The 24420-nt window shown below is 45.2% G+C and overlaps 1 gene segment (V, D, J or C); it reads right to left on the reverse strand.

The window, feature by feature from the left end:
• Positions 1–4640: 4640 nt before the first annotated feature.
• LOC142465297 (T cell receptor delta constant-like) overlaps positions 4641–24420 on the reverse strand; it is a 76619-nt gene continuing 56839 nt past the window's right edge. Inside the window, 4 exon segments of the C gene segment in view lie at positions 4641–4911; positions 5384–5506; positions 6157–6216; positions 7816–8100. Of these exon segments, the coding sequence occupies positions 5385–5506; positions 6157–6216; positions 7816–8100 (467 nt within the window).

A 24420-nucleotide genomic window follows, 5' to 3' on the forward strand; every position in this document is an offset into this window, starting at 1 on the left:
TGACAGACACACAGACACACAGGCACACTCACAGACACACAGGCACACTGACAGACACACAGGCAGACACACAGGCACACAGGCACACTCACAGACACACAGGCACACTCACAGACACACAGGCACACTCACAGACACACAGGCACACTCACTCAGTCTGTCACTCACACACTCACCGGGTCACACGTGGCAGCAGTGGGGTCTCCGCACGGCAGTGGGCCCTCTCCAAGACATGGGACACACAGCGCAGCGTGGGCCTCAGCAGCAGCAGCAGGTCCCCCCAGGTCCCCCCCCCCCCCCCCAGAAGCGGCCGACGCCGCAGCACGCTCCCCGGACACCCCCGGGCAGCATGCGAGGATCGGGGGCAGGTGATTAGGGGAGATCATGGGCAGGAGGCGGACTGGCGCAGGAGGCGCGCATGGGGGAAGCTGGGTTGGCACTTCCCCCTCCGTCCCACGTGGGGAGCGGAGGGTGCGGGGGGGCTGGATCGCGCGCTTGTTTTGGGCTTCCCCCTCCGTCCCACGTGGGGAGCGGAGGGGGGAGGGTGTGGGGGCTGGATCGCGCTCGGCGCTTGTTTTGGGCTTCCCCCTCCGTCCCACGTGGGGAGCGGAGGGGGGGGGCTGGGTTGCGCGCGGGGCTTGGTTTGGGCTTCCCCCTCCGTCCCACGTGGGGATTGGGGGGGGGAGGGATGCGGGGGATTCTGGGTTGCTGGGGGGAACAGGCAGCGCAAATGGCAGGACACTCTGCTTGCCCTGTGCACGCGCGCCGGGACCACAGGATTTGCCGCCATTTTTTTTAACTTTTTTTTTAACCCAATCAGGGAGGGTGATTATTTATTTATTTATTTAAAAAAAAAAAAAAAAATTGGCACGAGCAGGGGAATTCATTGAGCTGCAGCACGGGTCGCCAGCTGCCTAAATCCACTCGCAACGGGCGACAGGTTATCATTATTTGTCGAGCACTGCCTATATGCATATATATATATATATATATATATATATTGTGGTTATTTTGGGGGTTCAATATGAGCTTATAGGGGTTCTGTATAAGATGGAATTAACCCCTGACTGGCCTATCTTTACAGTCTGCAGTGAATCACCGCGTGGGAACCAATTATCCCACCTATAGCAGAGTTCTGCCAGGTTCTTAAAAAAACTGGCACAAATCCTCAGTATTGCAACTGAGCATGTGCAACAAAAATGTCATCTTCCCCCACTAGCCACTTGCCACTTAGCATATGGCATCCTGCTTTCTTAATGAATGCCGCTCAGTCTGGGTATAGGGACAGTTTAACAGATGGCCCAGTGCAATTCTCTTCCTTTTTCCCCTCCCTGTTACCAAAAGATTAACACCTTTGAATCCTGCTAAGCATTTCAAAGCCCAGTATTACACACCCTAAGTGTCATCTCTTGTTCTGGACTGAATGGGGGAGAATCTCCTGACTGCCATGTAAATTCCCCCAGCTCACATAACTTTAAATGTACCTAAACCAAGCTATGCCTATTTATACATTTATACACGTTACAAATATTAAAAACATCTCAATCTACATGATTCTCTTCTAACCCTCTGCATATAAAATTTCAGAAAGCTACGACCTCCCTAACCCCCGGTACTGAGTTAATTGGGTGAGGGCTTTTATGTTGCTTATAGGTTAAAACATTTTCTAAGACTGCAGTCAGCCCTAGACTGCAGAGCTGACACTTCACACTTTAACTTAAAACCCCTATAACTCTCTTCACCTTATGCTGGGTGAGAGATGTACTGAACCCCACACTGGGGTCTGGAGTTTGGGCATATTCCGAGAAACTTTAATGTAATTCAGTTCCCTGCCCGGTTTTACTGTCCTGGTTTGTGCTGAAGCAGGGGGATTTGGTGGTGAGCTGCAAACGGTGTTCTAAGGAGGATTTTGTCCGGAAATCTGTGTTACTCATGTCCTCAGGAATCTGGGGGGATTCCTGAGTACATGTTTCGGGGTAACCTGCAACAGTGGCCCCCGTCTACCCAAACACACCCTGACAACATTTTACCGTAAAGTCACCCATGAAACTCACGCCTGGCACATCCCCGCTGGCTGGCACTCCTGGAACAGTAAAACCACATACATCTTTATTATACCAACAGTTATATACCACAATTGGGTTGAAGAGCTCACACTCACAATTCCCCAATATAGCTCAGGGGCACATTTCACACACTGTGTTATACATTTTCAGGGCTGCAGCCAGCTTTGGACTGCAGAACTGACAGTCCACAGTCACCTTTTATGACTCAGGGCCCCCCCAGCTGGGCATAACGCTTTAATTGGTGGCCTGGGGACCCTTTCACCGTCACATTGAGTTAGGGGTTAATATTAACTCATTGAAGGTACCTTTGCGGAGGTGAAATGTGAGTTGGCTAGAGTAGACATGTGTATTAACCCTGGTTGCATATCTAAGTCACATGCTCACTTGTGTGCTGTTCGTGACAGAAGGTATATGGGGACGGATTGAGGGGAGATATTGTCCATTTGAGGGACCTTTGCGAAGGTGAATAGTATGAGGGCTTGTGAGCTGTGTATTAATTCTTGTCCCGTATGCAGGTCACATGCTCACAGTACATGACAATTGAGTTTAAGGCAATAAAGTTCTTTGTCATAGGAAAATATTCAGGAGAAATCCCACTAGATTGTCATCTTATATAGAACATCACAAATTCCCAAAAGAATAATACTGTATACAGGGGACAGGTTATTTTCACGAGTCTGAGTAACTGGTAAATTCTTCCTGTGAGTTCTGAGAACTTATCAATCTTTCTTTTCAAATGTAAATGATGAAGAACCATCTGCTGTCTGCATCTATTAATCACAGTTTTGCCAGTGTACAAAATAATAAACTAAATTAAACTCAAAATACATCTATTTTATAGTTTTAAATCATTTTCTCATAGTGAAGAGAATCCAGATAATTGGGGATTTAATTACTAAAACCGGCTCATTAACCATCTACAGCACAAGCATCGTGAAAAATGGGGAATCTGGAAATGTTACCTAAAAATGACCCAAAACGCAGCCATGTACAATGCATGAATCAACCCTTACAGTCTCAGCCATGGTTATGGGGTGAATAACAGCTTAGTAATATGTTAATGGGGTTAGTAGTGGAGTTTGCAGAGTTTGTGGTATTGTTCATAATAGACATACCGATAAACAAACAAGACTGCAAGGAAACTGATTTTTATTAGTTGTAATAAAGCCCTTAAGGGGAGGCTGGACCTTCTTGTTTCAAAATAAACACTATATTACATGAACCCATTGGTAAGAGGAATACGCCCTATTATAATGATTGTAGTTTTCCTTGTATAGCACTGGAAGTGAACAGCTGTACATACTGTAGATGTGATCAGGCGCACGTCCCTGCCCTGTACAATCAGGACATAGGGAAACAAAACGCTGACACCCGCATCTGAGCCAGGCTTCCCTGCTACTCAGGCCTTATCCATGCTGATGGCGCACATGCACATGATGGAGTGCCATGACGTGTCACTCTCATGCATCGCTAGGTGCGATTCAGAGAGTTTCGGTGGGGTGTGGCTGTGACGTCACCGAACCACTCACGATGCCCGGCCATTGTTCGGCAAAGACAAAAAAGTTTGTCTCCACACACTCGCGTGCGCGGGCACATGTAGTATGGATGCTCCAATGCATTTATATTGATTTGATCGCTCAGCTCACGCACTCGAGCGCCCGCTCGCGAACAGCATGGATGCAGCCTTACTCAGGAGCATTGTTTTCAGAGTCTGTCTTTACTCACTGAGACGCTCCTCCGTTCCCATATCCTGTTATAAGTAAGAATTGTGACACAACTACAGTACCAGCCTTGTGGTTCTTCGGTGGAGTTTTCATGCATATGCTGCACAGCTCAACCGCAGCTCTTACTAAAACCTTCCTTCACCGAAAAACCCTACAGATAGCATCTCTACATCACTATATTGTAACTTACATTGCCATAGCGACTCCACCGCCTTCCAGCAGATACACATCTCCTCACTTCCTGTCACTGACATGTTAGAGTTATATGTCTCCCTCTTTAACACTCTATTTAACCCCTTCAATGCTGTAGGGGCTTAGTTAAGTGCCCCAGATCCTGATATGAAGCAATTTGCCCATCCCAGATATTCCTGCAGTCTGGCTTGTGCTTCACATTGAAGTGATGTGTAGTAGAGATAAGACTGTGGAAGAAGCTGCTACATGTTTCCAACAGGAAGGTGCTCCCTGGATATCATTACTAAAGAGGTTTTGGGTGTCCTGGGTTAAGTGTAAATTGGGTGCCCCACCCACACGGGTCACGTTTAAATACAAATGTGGTATGTTTTTATTGAACCCCATTCAAACCTTTTATTGAAATTCTGCAAATATTACTACAAACGCAAACATATTATTTATCTACGCATTTGCAATGTCAAATTACATAATCAAGTTTGATTTTATGAAGTATATCTGGTTCGATTGTCACCAAGGAAAGGTGTTCAGTCTTGGTTGATGCAGTAACTCCTGAGGAGCTCATTCTTACTTTGAAAAAGCTCTTCCGCCTTCGCAGTTTGTGGCAAAGTAAGTAAATATAAATGTGAATGTTCCTTGTGAAATATGAGAACAACTGAGACAGGTTTATTTTTGTTTATTAAATGGTTCATAGCTTACAGTGAAGAATGGTTGAAATTGAGTTTTTACTATAATCTTTAATGTACAAATATAAATTGACTTTTAATTAAGATAAAACTCTGGTTCATTCAGGAAAGAGTGACCATCAAAGCAGTAGTACAGGAGAACTCGAATCTTGGTGCAGAATCTTCTCAACTGAGTCCGGAGTGAAAGAATAAAGAGAGGAAGGAAGAGGTTTCTTATATATTTGAGCCTCTTCTCAGTTCATGAATCTGCAATGACAAAGAAGTGAAGTGAAGCCTTTTACAAGTATATATACTGTTCCTTATTGGAAGCAAATGTTCCGTAATGCCAGTGTTCATACATGTTCTATCATCTTATACACCTGGTCACAGTAGAAGTGACATCCACTGACAGTAGAAGTGACATCCACTGACGGCCATGTACCAAAGTCTCCAGGCTGCAAAACGTGGGCAGAAACCCAAAGAATATCCAACTGAAAGCTGCAGTTTTGGAAACAGACTTTCCATCTCCTGTTCCATCATTAAAGAGCACACAGGTTCCTCATATTATAGGAAAATCTGATTTTTACATATATTCAGTTATTTAATTGTTCATATTACAGATTCCCATTCATCTTACATGAAATATACTTTGCTGTGCATTGTATTTTATTAGATAGTTTGTCTCCTCAGTATGTACACACCTCACCCCACAGGTCGTGCGATTGCATGAAACTCTTACCTTAGAAGAGGAAGAACTTTGCGCTCAGGAGAAAGTTGAAGGCCAGAGTTTTGGTAAATAGGATCCTGAGACCCAAGACAGTCACTGATAACATATTTACTCTCTCACTGCTCAGAGTCACCACTGAAAGAAAACAGAGGGAGAGCGCGTTTACACTTTGTGCTGCCTCTATATATGTGGGATACAGCTGAACCCCCATAAACATCCCACGGAAATTACCCAGCAGCAAGTCCCACATTCCCCAAATCTGCATCTTAAATGTCCATGTATGAAAGGAAATATAACACAAGAATGTATCGTGGTCTGAGGCTGTCATCGGCTTAATAACTACAGGTAATAATTACTGTTTGAGACATTTTAGTCAGTGATACTGTCTGGCACTGAAAAGTCAATTTCAAGGGACTGGTGCACAGATATATTAAATCAAGTGTTCCTAAACTGTTAGGCCCTTGTGACTCATTTTAGAAAAGGCACTAGTGGAATAATATATGCAAATAATAGTTATAAATATATCTACTATTTGTAACTATTTTCCCTTTTTGTTACTGGGAAGTGCTTTGAGTCCCATTGGGAGAAAAGCGCTATATAAATAAAGCGATTATTACTATTATTATTATTAAAGTTATTAAACTAGGAATAGTAGATAACTGTACAGGATACTGATATTCCGTCACTATAAAGACATGTCAGCCTCACCGACTCTCCTGTCTTCTCAAATCCCCTTCCCTGAAATTCTCTGAAACCAAAGCAGGTAAATGCTGTGTGTCACTAACCTGTGTGTTTGCATTCATCCTTCTCCCCAATAGATTCACTTTCAGTCCGGTCACCATGATCTACAAATGAAAACATGGACAGATTATCCGATATAGTTATTGTTTGCAAACTCAAAGCATGGAAAACAAGTCACAGTAAGCATGTTCAGCGAGGATGGGCCGGTACTGCCCAGAAAAGGGACAATGTAACAATCACCGCATGTGCTTTAGGCGCTTGTGGTACCGGCGGAGTGTTGGAGGATAAAGTTACAATGTCCAGATGATTCAGTTTTAAGAAATACTGAGATCTCGTCTCTCACCTATTGTGCATTTCTAATACACGAGCTGCCCAGCTACATAGATATTACAGATACTAAATAAATAGGTATACAGTAAATAATTATTCAGCCTTCAAAGACTCAGCTGAAAACCCACCTCTTCTAGCTCTGAAATATAAGACATGTCAAAAGGAAATATTTTGGGGTTGGGAATGTATTTCATTAAGAAAACCACAGTATGAACCCATAACCTTTGAATAAGTCCTTTAACAGTTGTATAGTGTCTTTTAAATACTTTATACTAGGGCATACATAGATTAAAACAGCTCGCAGGCCCAGAGCTCCAGAAATGTTTCCCTGAAATAGGGAACTGACATTTTTCTTGTAATTAACTTTATCCTCTGAGCTAATGAGAGGCAAAAAATAGTAGCTCTATTTACTGTGATTTTCATGTCCCAGATGTGTCTCCCATACACTGCACATGTGCTTTGGTCAAACTTTAACGTGTGTTATTAACGCAGCGCTATTAATGGAGATTTTCATGTGTTACCAAAAGCTAATGCAAATCTTGTAGTAATATTGAGAAATGTATCATTTTTATACTGAGTAATGTTTCCCCCATTAATTATATGCAGTGTTCGACAAACCTATACATTTGCTCGCCCCGGGCGAGTGGATTTAACCCCCGGGCGAGTAAATATTGGCCCAAGCAGCACACGTTTGGTACTAGGTGGCGAGTAGATTTTTTGGTGATTTGTCAACCACTGATTATATGTACAGTAATAATGACTGCATAAAGTATGGGTGTACAATAATGTACACATACCTCAACAATATTACTTAATATTTCATTTTTATTCATGTACAATTAAAGTAAATATAGGATGTTCTTCATTTATTTAAATTGTACATTAATAAAAAGAAAATATGAATTTATATTGTTGAGGTATTTATGGATATACATAATTATACACCTACACCTTATATAGTCATTATTACATTATATACCATATTAGTTCACACAAACATATCACTTTAATCACTAAAAAACATAATTTAGTTTGTTTCAGACATTTATATGATCCATAATATATATCTCTGTACGACACGTGTAATATTTTGTAATGAAAGGGCTAAGTTATTACCGTCGCTGTTGGGTAAACTGCTCAGAAGCATATGATTTGCATATGAGTAATGCAAACATTAAAATGTATCGACTGCGCTATTTTGAAGGAAAAGGCCAGGACATGGGTGCGCTGAGCACTTTTGGGGATACACACTAAGGATATAGATACGATAAATGGAGATAACGTAATGTAGACAAATTAATAGACTTCTGAGGATCTACTTCAATGATTCACTGGTCAAAAGCTCAGTTGCATTTTCTGAGGGATAAAAGCACCTGGTGGCCGTGAAGAGACATCACCATATGACAACCATGTCCCCTGGTGCTTGGCCAGGCAGGTCACCTCCTCTCCGCTGAGTTTGTCCACGTGGACTGCGCTGTACCTTCCGCTCCGGGACAAGACTGGGGAGGCCTTTATCACACCACTATTTTGTGTGGTAGAATTCATGTAGACCTCCACATCCTTGGGGTAGAAATCCTTAAGCAGACAGGCAGTAGTGGGACCCTCTGACTTCTGAGACGTCAGCAGGAACACAGAGGGTGGGGAAACCTGTCTGTCACCTGGGACAGGAGGACAAAGCGGGACATTAATACATTTTATCACCATTTTTATGTTGAAATATTAATCATGACAAAGGACGGTTAACATAAGGCAAGGCATGCATTCTACACACGCAAACATACTTAGGCCACAAAATAATATTCCATTTGGTGGATATAGAACATACATGAGGCAGAAATGAGAGAACACTGAGATCATTTTTTCCAATCCCATCAAATATTGTACTTACAGTGCCATCTTAATGAATAGGCATAATATTGTTGTCATATAGAAAAACAAAATACTAGAAGGAGCCATTTAGAGTCATGTCTCATGACAAAGTGCACCCATAGAAACCCCATTCATTTAATGCGTAAGCTTCGTTGCATTCTGCTCAGCCCATAAAAAGTACTGTACGCTATTGTTGTTGCATTTTGATCTTTTATAATTAATGATAAAACCAGTTGCAATTATAAATAGATCCGTTAGTTAGGATCTCAAACCATTGAACTTGGATCATGTTATTTCATTAGATGGTGACTGGTTTGAGTACGTAAAAATATGGTCTAAATGTAATCTAAATATTTTGAAGTTCAAAGTTAATAAAGGAATGCAATAAACCTATAGATTAGTATGAGTAATAACTATCAAAAGCCCTTCACCCTACAGAATACAGAGTAAAGGTGGGAGCAGGGTCTGTTGTGTTACATAGTTACATACTTACATAGTTATATAGTTACATAGTTACAACATGAGGTTGAAAAAAGTCCATGTCCATCAAGTTCAACCTTTGCTAAATTTAGAGGACAGATACAGTAATTATCCTATATTTGTATTTACAGTATTTTGACCCAGAGGAAGGCAAACATAACGTGATTATGGGCTCAGGTTTGGGAAACGTGTCTGAGATGTGAATTTCTTCTTTATCATTCATTTTTTTACAAATAATTTACCTGGAAATGTTTTAATAACCAGGATCCACTGAAAGTTTGATTCCGGACCCAAATATCATTGCTTGTTAGTAATGTCAGCATATGCTCCCAGCAATTAACTGTCATCCCAAACCCTGCCCAACATCCCCATGTGTGAGTGTGTGCTTATAACAGGCAACTGCCCCGATACTGCGCTGAGTTATCCCTGTATGTATGAATGTATGTATGTCTTTATTTATATAAAAAATATTAATGGTTCCCAGCACACAAAGAGAGAGCAAAACTGATCATCAGCAAAGAGTATATATTTAATGTGTATACAAATAAATACACAGACAGATGAAAAAGTGCAATTGTAAATGCACCTATAGTATCATTTACATTCACACTTTTTCATCTGTCTGTGTATTTATTTGTATACACATTAAATATATACTCTTTGCTGATTATCAGTTTTGCTCTCTCTTTGTGTGCTGGGAACCATTAATATTTTGTATTGATATTATTTGGGGGGGCTGAGGGCCCCCACTTTTTCCCGTTGCACCATCCACATTTCTACCTATTTTTATGCTATATTCATCGAGTGCTGTCTACCTTCTTTATTTATATAGCACCATTGATATACATGCATTGTAACAGAGTCCCAGTAAGATTTGTCACAGTACATGTTTCTCCATGTGTTCCCACTGGGTGACTTGTTCCTATCATTCGCTTATGTGACTGTAATAATATAAAATATACTCTATTAAAAGAGATTAGTGACCAATTCACTAGTCCTCCGATATCCATGTGGGGGGCATGTGTATGGTGATATAAATAAGATTATCTACGTAAATAACAAAAAAACTATGGACTTTTACACTGGTCAAATATATACCCAATCTGGTGGAAAATAATCTCACATTTGCACATTTTCTGGATCTCTTACCTGCAGTAATAATATATCTTAATGTTTGTTATTCTATGGTTTCCCCTTCCAACCCTATTGTAATGCGCTACGGAATATGCGGGCAGGTTAAATATAAATAATAATTATAATAACATCCCTTCCCCTCATTGCTGCGCTTCGCCCCCGTTTTAATGCACATATAGGGTTTTATACAGCATACATATAGTTATGTCCCAAACCAGAGCGATATTAAACTGCAGTTACCTGTCCCAGTCTCTGTGACAGTGAGGGAATAAATAAAACACTTGAATATTATATATATACATTATATATACATGGAGGATACTTACCGGGCTGTACAGCGAGCTCGGTGCCTGCCCCAAATGTCAGAGCTTCTGTGTCTCACACATTTTATTATCACAGAGCATAAACTGCAGCAACAGTAACCCCTTCACTGCTGCAAGGACTGCCATGGATCACAAGTCCCCCAGCTGGGTGTAGAGAGTATAATGAATGGCACAGTATTATTCCTGTGATGTGTCCTATGGAGGTCTGTTTGCACTAAGCAGCTGTATATTTATTTATTAAAATTGAATAAAATACTTTTATAGATCCCTTTTGACATGATGTGCCTCTCTGATAACCCGCAGTACAGAATATGCTTCCGTTTAATCTCCGCGGTTCATAGAGAGTCTGATTATCATTAATATTCTCTGTGAGTCTCTTCTAGTGAAGACGTTTCTGTGACCCCGAAATCTCCCATTTCACATATAGAGAAACATGTCATGGTAGTCAAAGAAAATCCCCATAAGATTAAATTATACACCATTTCTCCCCCTACAATAAAGTTTTATAACCTGTGCATTTTGGTTACCTGGTTAAGTAATGTACTGAGAATGCCTTCCTTTTAATAACATGTCCTACAATATCTAATGCAAGAAATATGTAGCTAATAGAAAACTTACTGCAGATCATATTAACCCTTAACATGTTGTAGACATGAAATGTTAGATGCAATCTGAAGTTGGGGCAATTATTACATGTATCTCTTACTTACCGTGTTTCACTGTGAGCTTAGTGCCAGCTCCAAACATCAGAGATCTGGTGTAAGTGGCCCCCGCATGCACACTGACACACTGGCACACTGACACACTGGCACACTGACACACTGGCACACTGGCACACTGACACACTGGCACACTGGCACACTGGCACACTGACACAATCATCAGGCGTGTACAGAATAGTATTCAGCTGTAATTGGGTAAATATCCTAAATCCCTGTAAAGTCCATCAGATAAATCGATTTAAACCTTTAATACAACACAAAAATACATCCCTCCCAGATTGTGCAATGAGCAGCGCCGTGTGCACCGGAGTTAAGTGACATTCAGTAGACACAATATGAGTTATGGTTATCCTGCCAGATGTCGCTATAAAGTCCCATTCATGTGGTTGTATGATAAGAGTGTATCCCTGGGCTACATATGAGACAGTTACATGCAGGAAGTCTCACCATTGTAACAGGTGTTTAACCAATTCAGTGCTGAAGATAGAGCAACAATTCAATCTGTAGCACTTACAATGATTATATATATATATATATATATATATATATATAACACACACACACACACACACACACACACACACACACACACACACACACACACGCAAAACCTTTTTCCCTATTTACAGTTCCTGAGAGTTCCTGATTTCTCTATTTCATATACTTTGCTCTCTCCCTGGAATAATCTATTTAAAATAAATTTAATTTGTTTGATTTTCACTATTATATAACTTCAAGTTATTATCATAAGGTAAATGCACATATTTCTTGATGCTTTTAGAAAGACTCAATAATCCACTCGTGCGATTCCCGTTGAATGAAACACTTGTACTGACATGAGTTACAGGATCACTATACACAATATCCCCTCACTCTCCTATATTCAGCATGTATAAGCTTCAGTGACTTCCATATCCCAGCAGGAACACGATAGCCAAGGTCACGAAGTCCTTGAATTACACACTGAATGTCACTTACTTGGCACGACATCTAGGCGAGTTCCATCTCCGAAAGTGAGTGCATCTCACAATGTGAGCACCCTGTCCCAAAAGTGCCTTCCACTACAGAACAAGACTAATGGAAAATAAACCAACAGATACAGCGCAAATGGAACATTTCCTATGTATGCACATATTTTAGTTATATAGTGCCAAGAATGTACACAACACTTTATAAAATGACTACAGGAAGATAGTGTATTTCAAGCAAAAAAAAATCGACAATATAATCATGACAGGAATCTTGTTTTTAGATTAGGAAAGGAACTATTTTCCACACAACTAATATAGCACAAATATAAGTATGACTTACAGATTCCTGTGTGTATATATGCAGACTGAATGAAATGTCCCTAGGTTCGTTTAAATAGCTGGATCCTTTTAACCGAAGTGTTATTCCCATTATATCAAGCATTGGAAGTTCTTGCACTGGTCCCAGTCACATTTGTATCACTGTGGTACTGTACTGTACTCCCAAACACAGTGATATACTTCAGCTCAATAACGGGCACAGCTGGAGTAGGGATGTGAGACTGAGACAGGGGTGGAACAAGCCAAGTGTTTGAACTGTGAAGTAAAAAGTCACATGATCCATACAAAATCATGGTAAAGGTCTTACACAGGCTATTATTGCAATGTATGGGGCCGATTCACTAAGCTACGTTAACTAGCGCTAAAATGGGTTATATCAATCGGCCGCAAAAGGCTGAAGCCATAAGCGCTATTCACTAAGGCTGCTCGGCGCGTTTACGGCCGGCCTTGGCCAAAAGGGCCATAGCGCACGATCACCTTTTCCCCCCTGTTATCGTGCTCAAAGTTATTTAGCACGATAACTATTATAAACAAAGCAGCCTGTAAGAAATGCATGGAGACGCTGCGTCTCAATGCACGGTTCTTACAGGCGATCGTGCTGGCCAAATATGATTTTTAATAGTAGTATACATGAGCAGGGGGTCTTCTGAGCTGAACCGCATTGGTTTCAGGTCCGAGGACCCCCTACTTCAGGAGATATAGGCCCCGTTATGGGGTGCCGGTATCCCTCTGCAGAATTTAAATGTCCCGGTCACGTGACGTGGGAGCTTTAAAGTGCAGGGGATACCGGCACCCCATAACGGGGCCTGTAACTCCTGAAGTAGGGGGTCCTCGGACCTGAAACCAATGGTGTTCAGCTCAGGAGACCCCCTGCACATCTACACTAGTATTAAAAAACAGATAACAATAAATAATAATTCATTACCATAGCGGCTATCCGCTATAGTAATGAAGCTGCATTAATGTACATTTTAATAATAGTGTGTGGGAGCAGGGGGTCCCCTGCTACCACACAATATTAATAAAAATACATTAAAGCAGCTTCATAACCTTAGCGACTATCCGCTAAGGCAATGAAGGGGTTAAGGCATAATAGCAGGTTTATTGGGGACAATTGCCCCCAATAAACATAGCAATATACCACACACCCCCCCCCCCCGCCCCCTAACACATACACTACATTAATGTGCAAAATTACTATTATCCACATATGGATAATAATGCATTTGCCCATTAAATATACATTAATACAATAAATACATTAAATACATGTTGTACGCACCCTTGTCCGGCACCCACGATGAAGGCCAGCCACATCTTCCTCCCTGTCGATACACTGGGGCGCTGAAAAATATACAAAATAAGAAAAAGTGCCAAACTAATGTCCCCTAACCACTTAATGACCTTAGCGGTTATTAACCGCTACAGTCATTAAGGGTTAAGCCACCCTGACCCGATACCCACTTATTTGTACAGTGTCTTCATCATATATATATATATATATAGACCATACGATACCGGTTGCAACACGACATCAAGGGACAGCACGCAGGTAAGTAAATCAAAAATGTTCTATATTTGATAGATAGTGTCTTCTATCAAATATAGAACATTTTTGATTTACTTACCTGCGTGCTGTCCCTTGATGTCGTGTTGCAACCGGTATCGTATGGTCTGTTATTGCTTTATGGGATAAGCACCAAAACTTATTTACTTGCATATGGTGTGCCGGCTGTGCATTGGATTCTATATATATATATATATACTAGCTGAGAGACCCGGCGTTGCCCGGGATGTAATGTTCCCGTTCCTCTCTCTCCTCCCCCCTCTCTCTGTTTGTCCCCCATTCACATCAATCCAGTCCCCCCCCTCCCTCCCTCCCTCCCTCCTTTACAGCTTCATGAAGCGTGTGTGCGTCAGTCACTGTGTGTTTGCTCGCGCGTCAGTGAATCTGAGGCAGAAACACAAACACACACAGACTGACTGACGCACACACAGTCAGTGTGTGCCTCAGTCAGTGTGTGCGTGCGTCAGTCAGGCTTTGTGTGCGCGTCAGTCAGTGTGTGCGTGCGTGCGGCAGTCAGTCAGTGTGTGCGCGCGGGGCATCAAAGGCAGGGGGGGGCGTCAAAGGCAGGGGGGGGCGTCAAAGGGAGGGGGGGGCGTCAAAGGGAGGGGGGGGGCGTCAAAGGGGGGGCAGTGGACAGGAGGGGGGGGGCAGTGGACAGGAGGGGGGGGCAGTGGACAGGAGGGGGGACAGGAGGGGGGACGCAGTGGACAGGAGGGGGGGGCAGTGGACAGGAGGGGGGGGCAGTGGACAGGAGGGGGGGGCAGTGGATAGGAGGGGGGGGCAGTGGATAGGAGGGGGGGGCAGTGGACAGTGACACACACACACACACACACACACACACACACACACACACACACACACACACACACACACACACACACACACACACACACACACACACCTCAGTTGATGCGCCCTTTCTTTAGTTCCGTTTGGCGCCGGAGGTGGGGAGCGACACCTACCTGTACTTCCGGGCGCCGCCACCGTCTGACTCGGCGCCGCGAGGGAGGAAGGGGGTCCGCCATCTTAGGCGCCGCGTGGCAGCTGCGGGAAGCGAGGTGATTTGGAGCGGGGAGGGGGGAGAGGTGATTTGGAGCGGGGAGGGGGGAGAGGTGATTTGGAGCGGGGAGAGGTGATTTGGAGCGGGGAGAGGTGATTTGGAGCGGGGAGAGGTGATGCCGCTGGGGAGGGGGAAGAGGTGATGCCGCTGGGGAGGGGGAAGAGGTGATGCCGCTGGGGAGGGGGAAGAGGTGATGCCGCTGGGGAGGGGGAAGAGGTGATGCCGCTGGGGAGGGGGAAGAGGTGATGCCGCTGGGGAGGGGGAAGAGGTGATGCCGCTGGGGAGGGGGAAGAGGTGATGCCGCTGGGGAGGGGGAAGAGGTGATGCCGCTGGGGAGGGGGAAGAGGTGATTTGGAGAGGGGAGAGGGGAGAGGGGAGAGGGGAGAGGGGAGAGGGGAGAGGGGAGAGGGGTGTGTGTGTGTGTGTGTGTGTGTGTGTGTGTGTGTGTGTGTGTGTGTGTGTGTGTGTGTGTGTGTGTGTGTGTGTGTGTGTGTGTGTGTGAGATTTATTTTTTTGGACCTTTGGCCCGTCACTCCGCCTCAGGCCAATGAGAGGTGTGGGGGGCGGGCCAAGGGGGTGGTGTGAGTGTGTGAGGCCAATGAGAGGTGTGCGGGGGCGGGCGGGCCAAGGGACCAATGAGATTGCCGCTAGGGACACCGGACATCCAGCAGGCAGGCATGCATGCATGCATGCAGGCAGGCAGGCAAACATACAGTGCTTTCACTAATATAGTATAAGATATATATATATATATATATACACTGGCGACACAGTTTATTACACTGCGGCCAGATCCGCAAGCCGGGAGATTTCCCGGCTTGCTAGTGGCCGCCCCTCGGCGTGCCGCGCGTCATAGACGCGCGGTCACGCGTCTTCGGGAGCGTGCGCCCCCTGCACGCGCGTCCAGGGGCTCCCCGAGGGAGCCCTGGTGTCCCGCGATCGCGGGACAGCGGCAGGGGGTTCCGGGGGACCCGGCGGACCCGGCAGCGGTAGGGAGAGCGCCCCGATCGGAGGGCGCTCTTCCGCTGCTTCGGCGCGCGCCCGTCACTCTCGGGCGCGCGCCAGGCTACTGCTGCGGCACAGAACGGGCAAATGCTCGAATAAACTGTGCCGCAGCAGTATATATATATATATATATATTTATATATATATATATTATAATATATATATATATATACTGTATATGCATGATTAACCAATATACAAATAAATACTGTACATGGCCAAATACAAATCTCTCCCAATATCAAACAGACACCACGCAGGAGAGAGACCACTCAGACACAGAGACCGTTACACATCTGCAAAAGGCACAGGCAGACGCAAGGCCTAAACAAACAGTCACACTGACACAAAAGGCCCGCGAAAAAAATGAGAATGACATTGAAGCGCACCGCGCTAAACTAGAGTTGGCCTGGGAAAAAACGCACTAGAGTTACGCAATGTTGCTAGCATTGGCGATAATGCACAACAGCTCGGGCAGGCAATTATTAAAATAAAGTCTAACCACTCGTGCTACCATGGGCTGTCAGAGACATACATCACCTACTTGACCAGAGCCAACACCGGCGAAAGCCTGCAAGGAAGAGACTTACAAAATAACATTGACCTTACACGTGACAATCGCGTGTGGACCGCTATCAAAGACGTGCAAAGCGTGAGAAAAGAGCCGAATTGGACACGGATCTAGAAGCTCTAAGCAAAGAAGAGGACGCCACTGTCGCCATAGCCCAAGCCGAAGTCTTAGAAGCAGTTGCAAGACAGGACAGCGGGGAGCAACTGTACAGATGTATAGCCTCATAGGATCCCGTCCAATGCACGAAGACTGCGTAAGGAGCCTCTTCAGTATAAACACCAGCGTACCATCTTAACACGACAAGAGTGACTCCACAGACACCGAAGACTTGCTAGGTCCACGAGGAGAAGACGCTGTTCCTTCAATGATACATGCTGCCTGGGATAGCCACAGCCGCAACAGTGATCCACACGCAAGCGCGCACACGGATGCACTACATCAGGCTCGCAATCCAGGTACACCCACACGGGAGAACACAGCCCCTCACACTGACCTGCAGTCATCACGCGTCCACGCCAAGAAAGAGGTGACCGCATGGGCCCTCCAAGCAACTACCTCAGAACGTGACCAACACGCCGATGCCTCAGGCCTGACAGACATAGCCAAGTACATGATCCGGCGTGACCTGGTGCAAACAGGAATTACCAACTTTGATGACCGTCTCAAGAACTACCGTATGTGGAAGTTCACATTCAAGGATGCAATCAAGAGCCTGGACATTTCAGCTAGGGAAGAACTCAGACTGCTAGCCAAATGTCTGGGAATAGAATCCATGCAACATGCGAAGAGACTCGGGGCAGCAAAGTAGGTCTTGACCTAGTATGGGAAAGGCTAGAAGAGTGCTTGGATAGCCCCGAAGCAGTCGAAGATTCGCTCTTCAAAAGAGTCGACAGCTTTCCCAGGATCACAACTAAAGACTACTCGAAGTTACGAGAGCTCGGGGACCTGCTGCAAGAGCTGGAGTTTGCAAGAAAAGACTATTCCTTAACAGGTCTCAACGTCCTAGACTCAGCTCACGGAGTGAGACCCATCTTGGAGAAGCTACCCTACAACCTCCAAGAAAGATGGATTTCACAAGGCTCCAAATACAAAAGGGAGAAGCAAGTCACCTTCCCCCCATTCTCATTCTTCTTGAGCTTCATCCGCGAAGCGGCAAGGACAAGGAACGATCCCAGTTTCATCTTGGGTGCGCAAACCACACACAGTGCAAGCAGCCTGAGGAATGAGAGACCAGTGGCGAGATACGGTAACACTCAAACACCCATCTCGGTCCACAGGACGGATGCCTCCCACGACCCAAACTACTCCCGATCAGTCGGTCACCGGAGACAAGGAACAAAGGGACTAAAGCAGAGAATGTCCCATACACAAGAAGCCACACCCACTTAACAGGTGCTTTGGGTTCAGGGTGAAGTCCCTAGAGGAATGCAAGAAGTTACTCTGAGAATTCGGAGTTTGCTTCAGGTGCTGCGGTTCCAAGACTCACCTAGCCTGAGACTGTAAAGAAGACATCAAATGTGTAGTGTGCAAAAGTGACAAGCACGTAACATCGCTACATCCAGAGGCGCTGACACTCCACCAACTCAACAACCCATCCTCCATAGGGGAGCATGGCGGGGAGGAAGGAGAAGGAAAGCCAACATCTGTCACGTCTCAGTGCACCGAGGTTTGCGGAAAAGGAAGTGACAAAATGTCCTGCTCCAAAATTTGCCTTGTCGCAGTGTACCCCCAGGGACAACCTGAGAAGGCTGTTCGGATGTACGCAATCCTCGACGATCAAAGTAACAGATCATTGGCGAAGACGGAATTCTTCAACTTATTCAACTCACAAGACAACGCCTCACCCTACACCCTCAGAACCTGTGCAGGGTCAACTGAGACAACAGGGAGAAGAGCAAGCGGTTACGTGATACGTTCAGTGGATAACAGAGTGAAGATAGCTCTCCCCACACTCATCGAGTGCAAACACATGGCCGCAAACAGGGATGAGATTCCCACACCAGATGTGGCACGCCATCACCTGCACCTCAGAGGAATAACCAACTACATCCCACCAGTAGAACAAGGAGCCAAGATCTTGCTGCTGCTCGGTAGTGACATCTTGAGGGTACATAAAGTCCGTAAACAGCATAACGGACCCCACAACGCACCATACGCCCAAAGACTTGACCTAGGATGGGTGACAGTGGGCAACGTGTGCACTGACAAAGGGCACGGACAAGACTATGTTGACGCCTGCAGAACGGTGATAACAGAATGTGGACACACATCCCTCTCTGAACCATGTCTTGGCCATCTCCAAGTGACAGGAGGGCCAAGTGAAGAGAAGAGACAAGGTCATACCCCTGAGATCGACAAAAACATCCTCACATCAGGGGGATGTGACAATGGCCTAGGATGCTTAGTGGTTCAGACAACCAAGGATAACGAGTCGACTCCACCGAAGGAAGAAAGAAACCTCCCGAAGGTGACCAACAAAAGGATCTCCCAAAAGAAAAGAAACAATCAGACAGTCCTCCTGAGAGCAATGACACAGCTGAGACGTACCACCATTCCTCTCCACAGAATGTCAAGCGACAAAGCAGCCAGCTGCCACTGCTGGAATAGCCACAAAGGATTGTACCCTGCAGGTGAAACCACAGGGACAAAAAGACAGTTCTTTCACACACGTAAGAGGAAACAGTTGCAGAGACATTTCACAAAAGGATTTACAAGGACAAAAGAGACTGTTCTTCGTCATGTCCAGGGAGAAAACAACCTTCTTAGGGCAGAGACACAAAGGTGTATCACCAAAATACGTGGAGACGTTCTCGTGCAAGAGGAATGCACCGATGACTTAGGGTGCACAGCGTTTCAGACCACAAGGGACGAAGACAAGCAAAAACCATCGATGGAAGATAAAGGATTCATGAGGTTAACGGTCAAGGTGCTCGTCAAAGACGGACCGGGCAGTTGGGGCGAACCCGCTACCATTCCGTTCACCAAGAAGGCGCCTTCCCAACAATAGAGAACATGCCATCTCTAGATTCACTTCGCACCGCTGCGACCTACATAGGAAACCGGAGACCAAAAACACGCAAAGCCAGCACCTCTAAAGAAGGAAGGTGAAGAATGCTGGTACCTCCAGTCATCTGGGGTCTACCACCCTCAGGAACCAGATCAAATCCGGGTAGTGTTCAGCCCCCGCGCTCAGCTCCAGGGAGTCTCCCTGAATGACGCCCTCTTTACTGGACTAGACCCGACAACCAGTCTTCCAGAAGTGTTGTTCCGCTTCTGCAAGGAGCCAAAAGCCATCTCCTTCTGCCAAACGCCAGGTGATAGAGTGACAGGCTACCACAACTGGCATACCTACAAGGGGATGCACTCTGTAGGTAAAACTACAGAGACAAAAGGACTGTTCTCTCACAAAGCTAAAAGAAAACAATGCCAGATACTTTTACACAAAGACATTGTGCTGCAACCAGCTAACCTGGAGCTGTGCATCCACCCTGCATCCTTTGCCAAAGAATCATGGCAAAGGGACTTTGAAACCAGTGATACCGGCCGGTGTCACATTGCTATGTGGACATGGACTCTTGCATTGTTTGAGAATGTGATGTTATCTTTGTTATGCATTACACATATGTTCCACATATTTCAGTTATATAGTGGTATCTCCAGATACCAGATGGGGAGTATCATGGAACAAGAATCACATTTCTGCCTGACCTCCCTTCTGCTTGTCAGCTCCTTAAGTTCATCTGCATGCATTAGTTTCACATACACACAACGTGCCTGTGTGATGTATCAATATGTTGCCCTTTCTGCCTGTGAGCAGGTGTGACGGTTCAGGGGATTCCTTCCCCTTCTTATGCCCCTGACGTCACCCTCTCTGTCCCTTCCCCTGCTAACCTTCCTTCGCTTACCCTCTCCTGTCCCGCTCCGGCACCCTCTGACGCCGTTCCTTTGCCACAGCGCGCACCCCACAAGTCTCGCGCACCCACTGGGTCCCCGAACCCCTGCGGCAATGTTCCCCAGCTCCCAGGTCCCCTCAGCCTCCACTTCCAGTCCCTCAACTCCGGTGGCTGTCCCTTCCGTTCCTCTGTTCCTCTCTGCAGGTGTGCCCACGGCGCTACGCGCATCTGGTGACGCAGCCTGTGCGCACGCACTCTCAGGTTACGGTGGGCGTGCGCACATGCTCCTTTTCTAATGCCTGTCAATCCCTTAACTCCTCCTCCCATGACCTGCATGCTTTCTCCCTGTCTAATCCCCCTGTCTCCTCCTCTTCTCCTCCTGACCTATCCCTGCTGTCTCCCACTTCTCCCTCTGCTCCTCCTCTCTCTCCTATTGGTGTTCCCTCTTTTATTATCCCTGTCTGCCCTCTCTATCATTGCTCTGCATAGTTCCTGTTATCCCTGTGTGTGCAGTCCTATGCTTTGCTCTCTCTGTGTTCCAGCCTGTACCTGCTCCTGCTTATCTTTGGATTTCCATGGTTTTGACCCCTGCTTGTCCTGGACTACCCTGCTCTCTGTTACCGCTGAACCCTGCAATGAACTCTACTTTGCTGACCTCTGGAACCCTTGGACTTGGATTACGAACTTGACTACTCTGCTCTCTGGAACCCTGGACTCTGGCGAACGGACACGACCATTCCTACGTTATATCACCAAGACGTTGCAAGTATACTAACTCTCTTCCAACAGGCCCAGCAATGCCATACCACACTCCGGGCTTGCTTCCACTGCTGTGGGTGTGTGGTAATACCGTTCCCACCTCAGTATTGGGGTCTTGCCAGGTCTGCGGGCATACAGGCGTGAGAACAGGTAGCCAGTGAGTTGCTACAGCAACCTCTGAGATTCTTCTCAGAATGGGCTATTCTGCCCTCCCCTCTTGTTTGTTTCCAGATAGTCTGTCCCAAGACTATTCCTGCTACCCAGAATTCCCTCACACTTCCTTTCACTTCCAACATTGGCTGAGTGAGTACCTTCTGTTACCTCTCCACAGGCAAGGCCTTATCCTTTTCACCTGCCCTTACTACAAAGCACCCACAGAGATACACTTTTCCAACACAAACATCTCATCCACAAGTGCCTGTTTTTATTGCTGCTTTCCTAAATAAAGTGAAGAAAATATACAGGACTTGTTGTGCTTTGGAAAGAGGGCCGAGTTGAAGCTATCTGGGCTATTCATACTAAACGTGACTCTGGCCTCAGAATATCCCCCATGTAAGTATTTACATCCTAAATATATAGCACTACATAAGTGTTTATAATATTTCTTTAGTACAGATGTAATTAATGAATATACTTATAATAATTATTTCATCATAAGGATGGTTTGACAAACCGCTTTGTTCATACATAGCTATTTGAAAAACTAATTGTTTATAGGTCATTCATGTTACATTTAAAATAAATGCGTATTTAAAATAAATGCGTATTTAGTCTTTCAGTCACTTTTTATCAGGATTTTGATAAATCATTTAAGTAGTTTACAAAGAGATTTCATTTTGAACTCTATTTCATTTATTTTAGAGCACAATTATTTTTTGTTTGAGAGTGATTATTTTTTGCAGGTCTGTGGAACGGCCATGGGACCCGATTCGCCCCCAGATATGCTAACCTATACATGGGCCTATGGGAGGATACCCATGTTTGGGGGAATGCTAGGCCGGGGAGGGTTTGGTGTTCTATGGCCGTTTCATAGATGACCTTTTATTTATTTGGGATAGAGATTTGGAGGAACTCACGGACATTTTGTTGTCCTTTAATGACAATCAAATGGATTTACGTTTTACATTTGAAACAGACATGTAGAATTAACTTTCTGGATTTGGAACTCAGGGTTGACACTGACAACCAGATTGTTACAACAACAAGAAGGTATCTACAAATTCTTATCTGCATTATGCTTGCAACCATTATAAGAAATGACTGGAGAACGTCCCCAGGGGCCAATTTCTTAGAGTCAGGAGAAATTGTTCTCTTGACTCTGACTACTTGGCCCAGGGGGATACTCTGGTCAACAAATTTGTGGCCAAAGGTTACAATAAACATACAGTCCAGGAGGCCTTTAAACATGTGGGTCAGTTAGACAGATTATCGCTTTTGGAGAAATCCAAAAACAACACACTTTCTAAAAAAAGTAAGGGACAAACAAATAAAAAGGATCATGTGAGTTCACCTCTTTTCATTACACAATTTAATTGCGCCTCTTTGAAAATAAAAAAGATACTCAATAAACATTGGGAGATATTGCTTAGTGATCCGATTATAGGGAAGAAATTACCTCCAAGGATACCAGTGGTTTTCCAGAAGGCAAGAAATATAAAATCAATTGTGGCACCTAGTAGATTAAAAAGTTATAGCAGCCATATCACTAATATTCAATCAAAAGATGGTGATTTTTTTGTGTGAACGTTCGAGATGTCTCACGTGTAAACATCTAAAAAAATCCAGTATCATCAGCTCACATTCGAATGGATCCACACACCAAGTGTGGGGCCACATTAATTGTTTGTCTACTTTTATAGTATATGCCATTATGTGTCCCTGTGGGGTTCCATATATTGGAAGGACAACACAGGCTTTATGCACGCGATTTCTAGAACATCGACGAAATATAATCCATGTATTACATACGCATAGTTTGTCTTGACACTACAAACTAAAACACAATAAAGATCCATCATGGGCATTGAGGCGATCAATCCTACACTTTTAAGTGGAGATAGACACAAGCTTTAACGTTTGAGAGAAACTTACTGGATATATGACCTAAACACACTCAGTCCAGAGGGTCTTAATGACTGTATTGAAATCAGTACTGTTGTTTAGCTCCATAGCCAACTGCTCCCCACTCCCCCCTCCCACTTGAGGGTTGAACACAGAAGTCTGGGTTGAACATGCTAGACATGTTCCCTTCGAGTTCTCCCCCACAGAGTCCAATTATTGTATTATATATATCACTAGCTGAGAGACCCGGCGTTGCCCGGGATGTGAAGAGTGAATAAGTATGTGTAAATGTTGTATTTGAAACTTGTAATGTCATGTGAATGTTATGTAATATTATTGAAAAATGTGTTTTGGGCTCCGGAGTAGCTGCGTGCGTTGTCCGGTGGGTATGTAAGTGTGATAGTGGTCTCGGGAGGGGAGAGAGATTAATGGTGTGTGTGTGTGGTTTTTGCGGGCTCCGGAGTAGCTGCGTGCGTTGTCCGGTGGTTATGTAAGTATGATAGTGGTCTCGGGAGGGGGGGGGAGAGGTTAATGGTGTGTGTGTGGTTTTGGCGGGCTCCGGAGTAGCTGCGTGCATTGTCCGGTGGTTATGTAAGTATGATAGTGGTCTCGGGAGGGGGGGGGGGGTTGAGAGAGGTTAATGGTGTGTGTGTGTGGTTTTGGCGGGCTCCGGAGTAGCTGCGTGCGTTGTCCGGTGGTTATGTAAGTATGATAGTGGTCTCAGGCGGGGGGAGGGGGGAGAGGTTAATGGTGTATGGGTGGTTTTGCGGGCTCCGGAGTAGCTGCGTGCGTTGTCCGGTGGGTATGTAAGTATGATAGTGCTCTCGGGAGGGGGGGGGGGGGCTGTTAATGGTGTGTGTGTGTGGTTTTTGCGGCCTCCGGAGGAGCTGCGTGCGTTGGCTGTTCGGGTGGTGGGGGGGGAGGGGCTGCGGTAGCGGGAGAGCTGTGGCGTGCGGTCGTGGTCTGCATTAGTGTGGGAGGGGGTGGTGGTCGAGGGGGGTGTTTTTAAGAGGCAGTGTCCATCGGTATGCGCTGCGTGTTCGTGCGGTGTGTGGAGGTGATCGTGCGGTGTGTGGAGGTGATCGTGCGGTGTTGTGTGAGCGTGTGTAATGTTGGAGTGCTGAAAGCAATGTTTATATAGTTCAGATTCTGTACCTGATTACGCAGTTCTGTGGTAGCAAGCGGTGAGGGTTTTGTGGGTTGAGAGCTGTGAGTGGCCCCAGA

The sequence above is a fragment of the Ascaphus truei genome, chromosome 13 (assembly GCF_040206685.1).
Source record: "Ascaphus truei isolate aAscTru1 chromosome 13, aAscTru1.hap1, whole genome shotgun sequence".
NCBI lineage: Eukaryota > Metazoa > Chordata > Amphibia > Anura > Ascaphidae > Ascaphus > Ascaphus truei.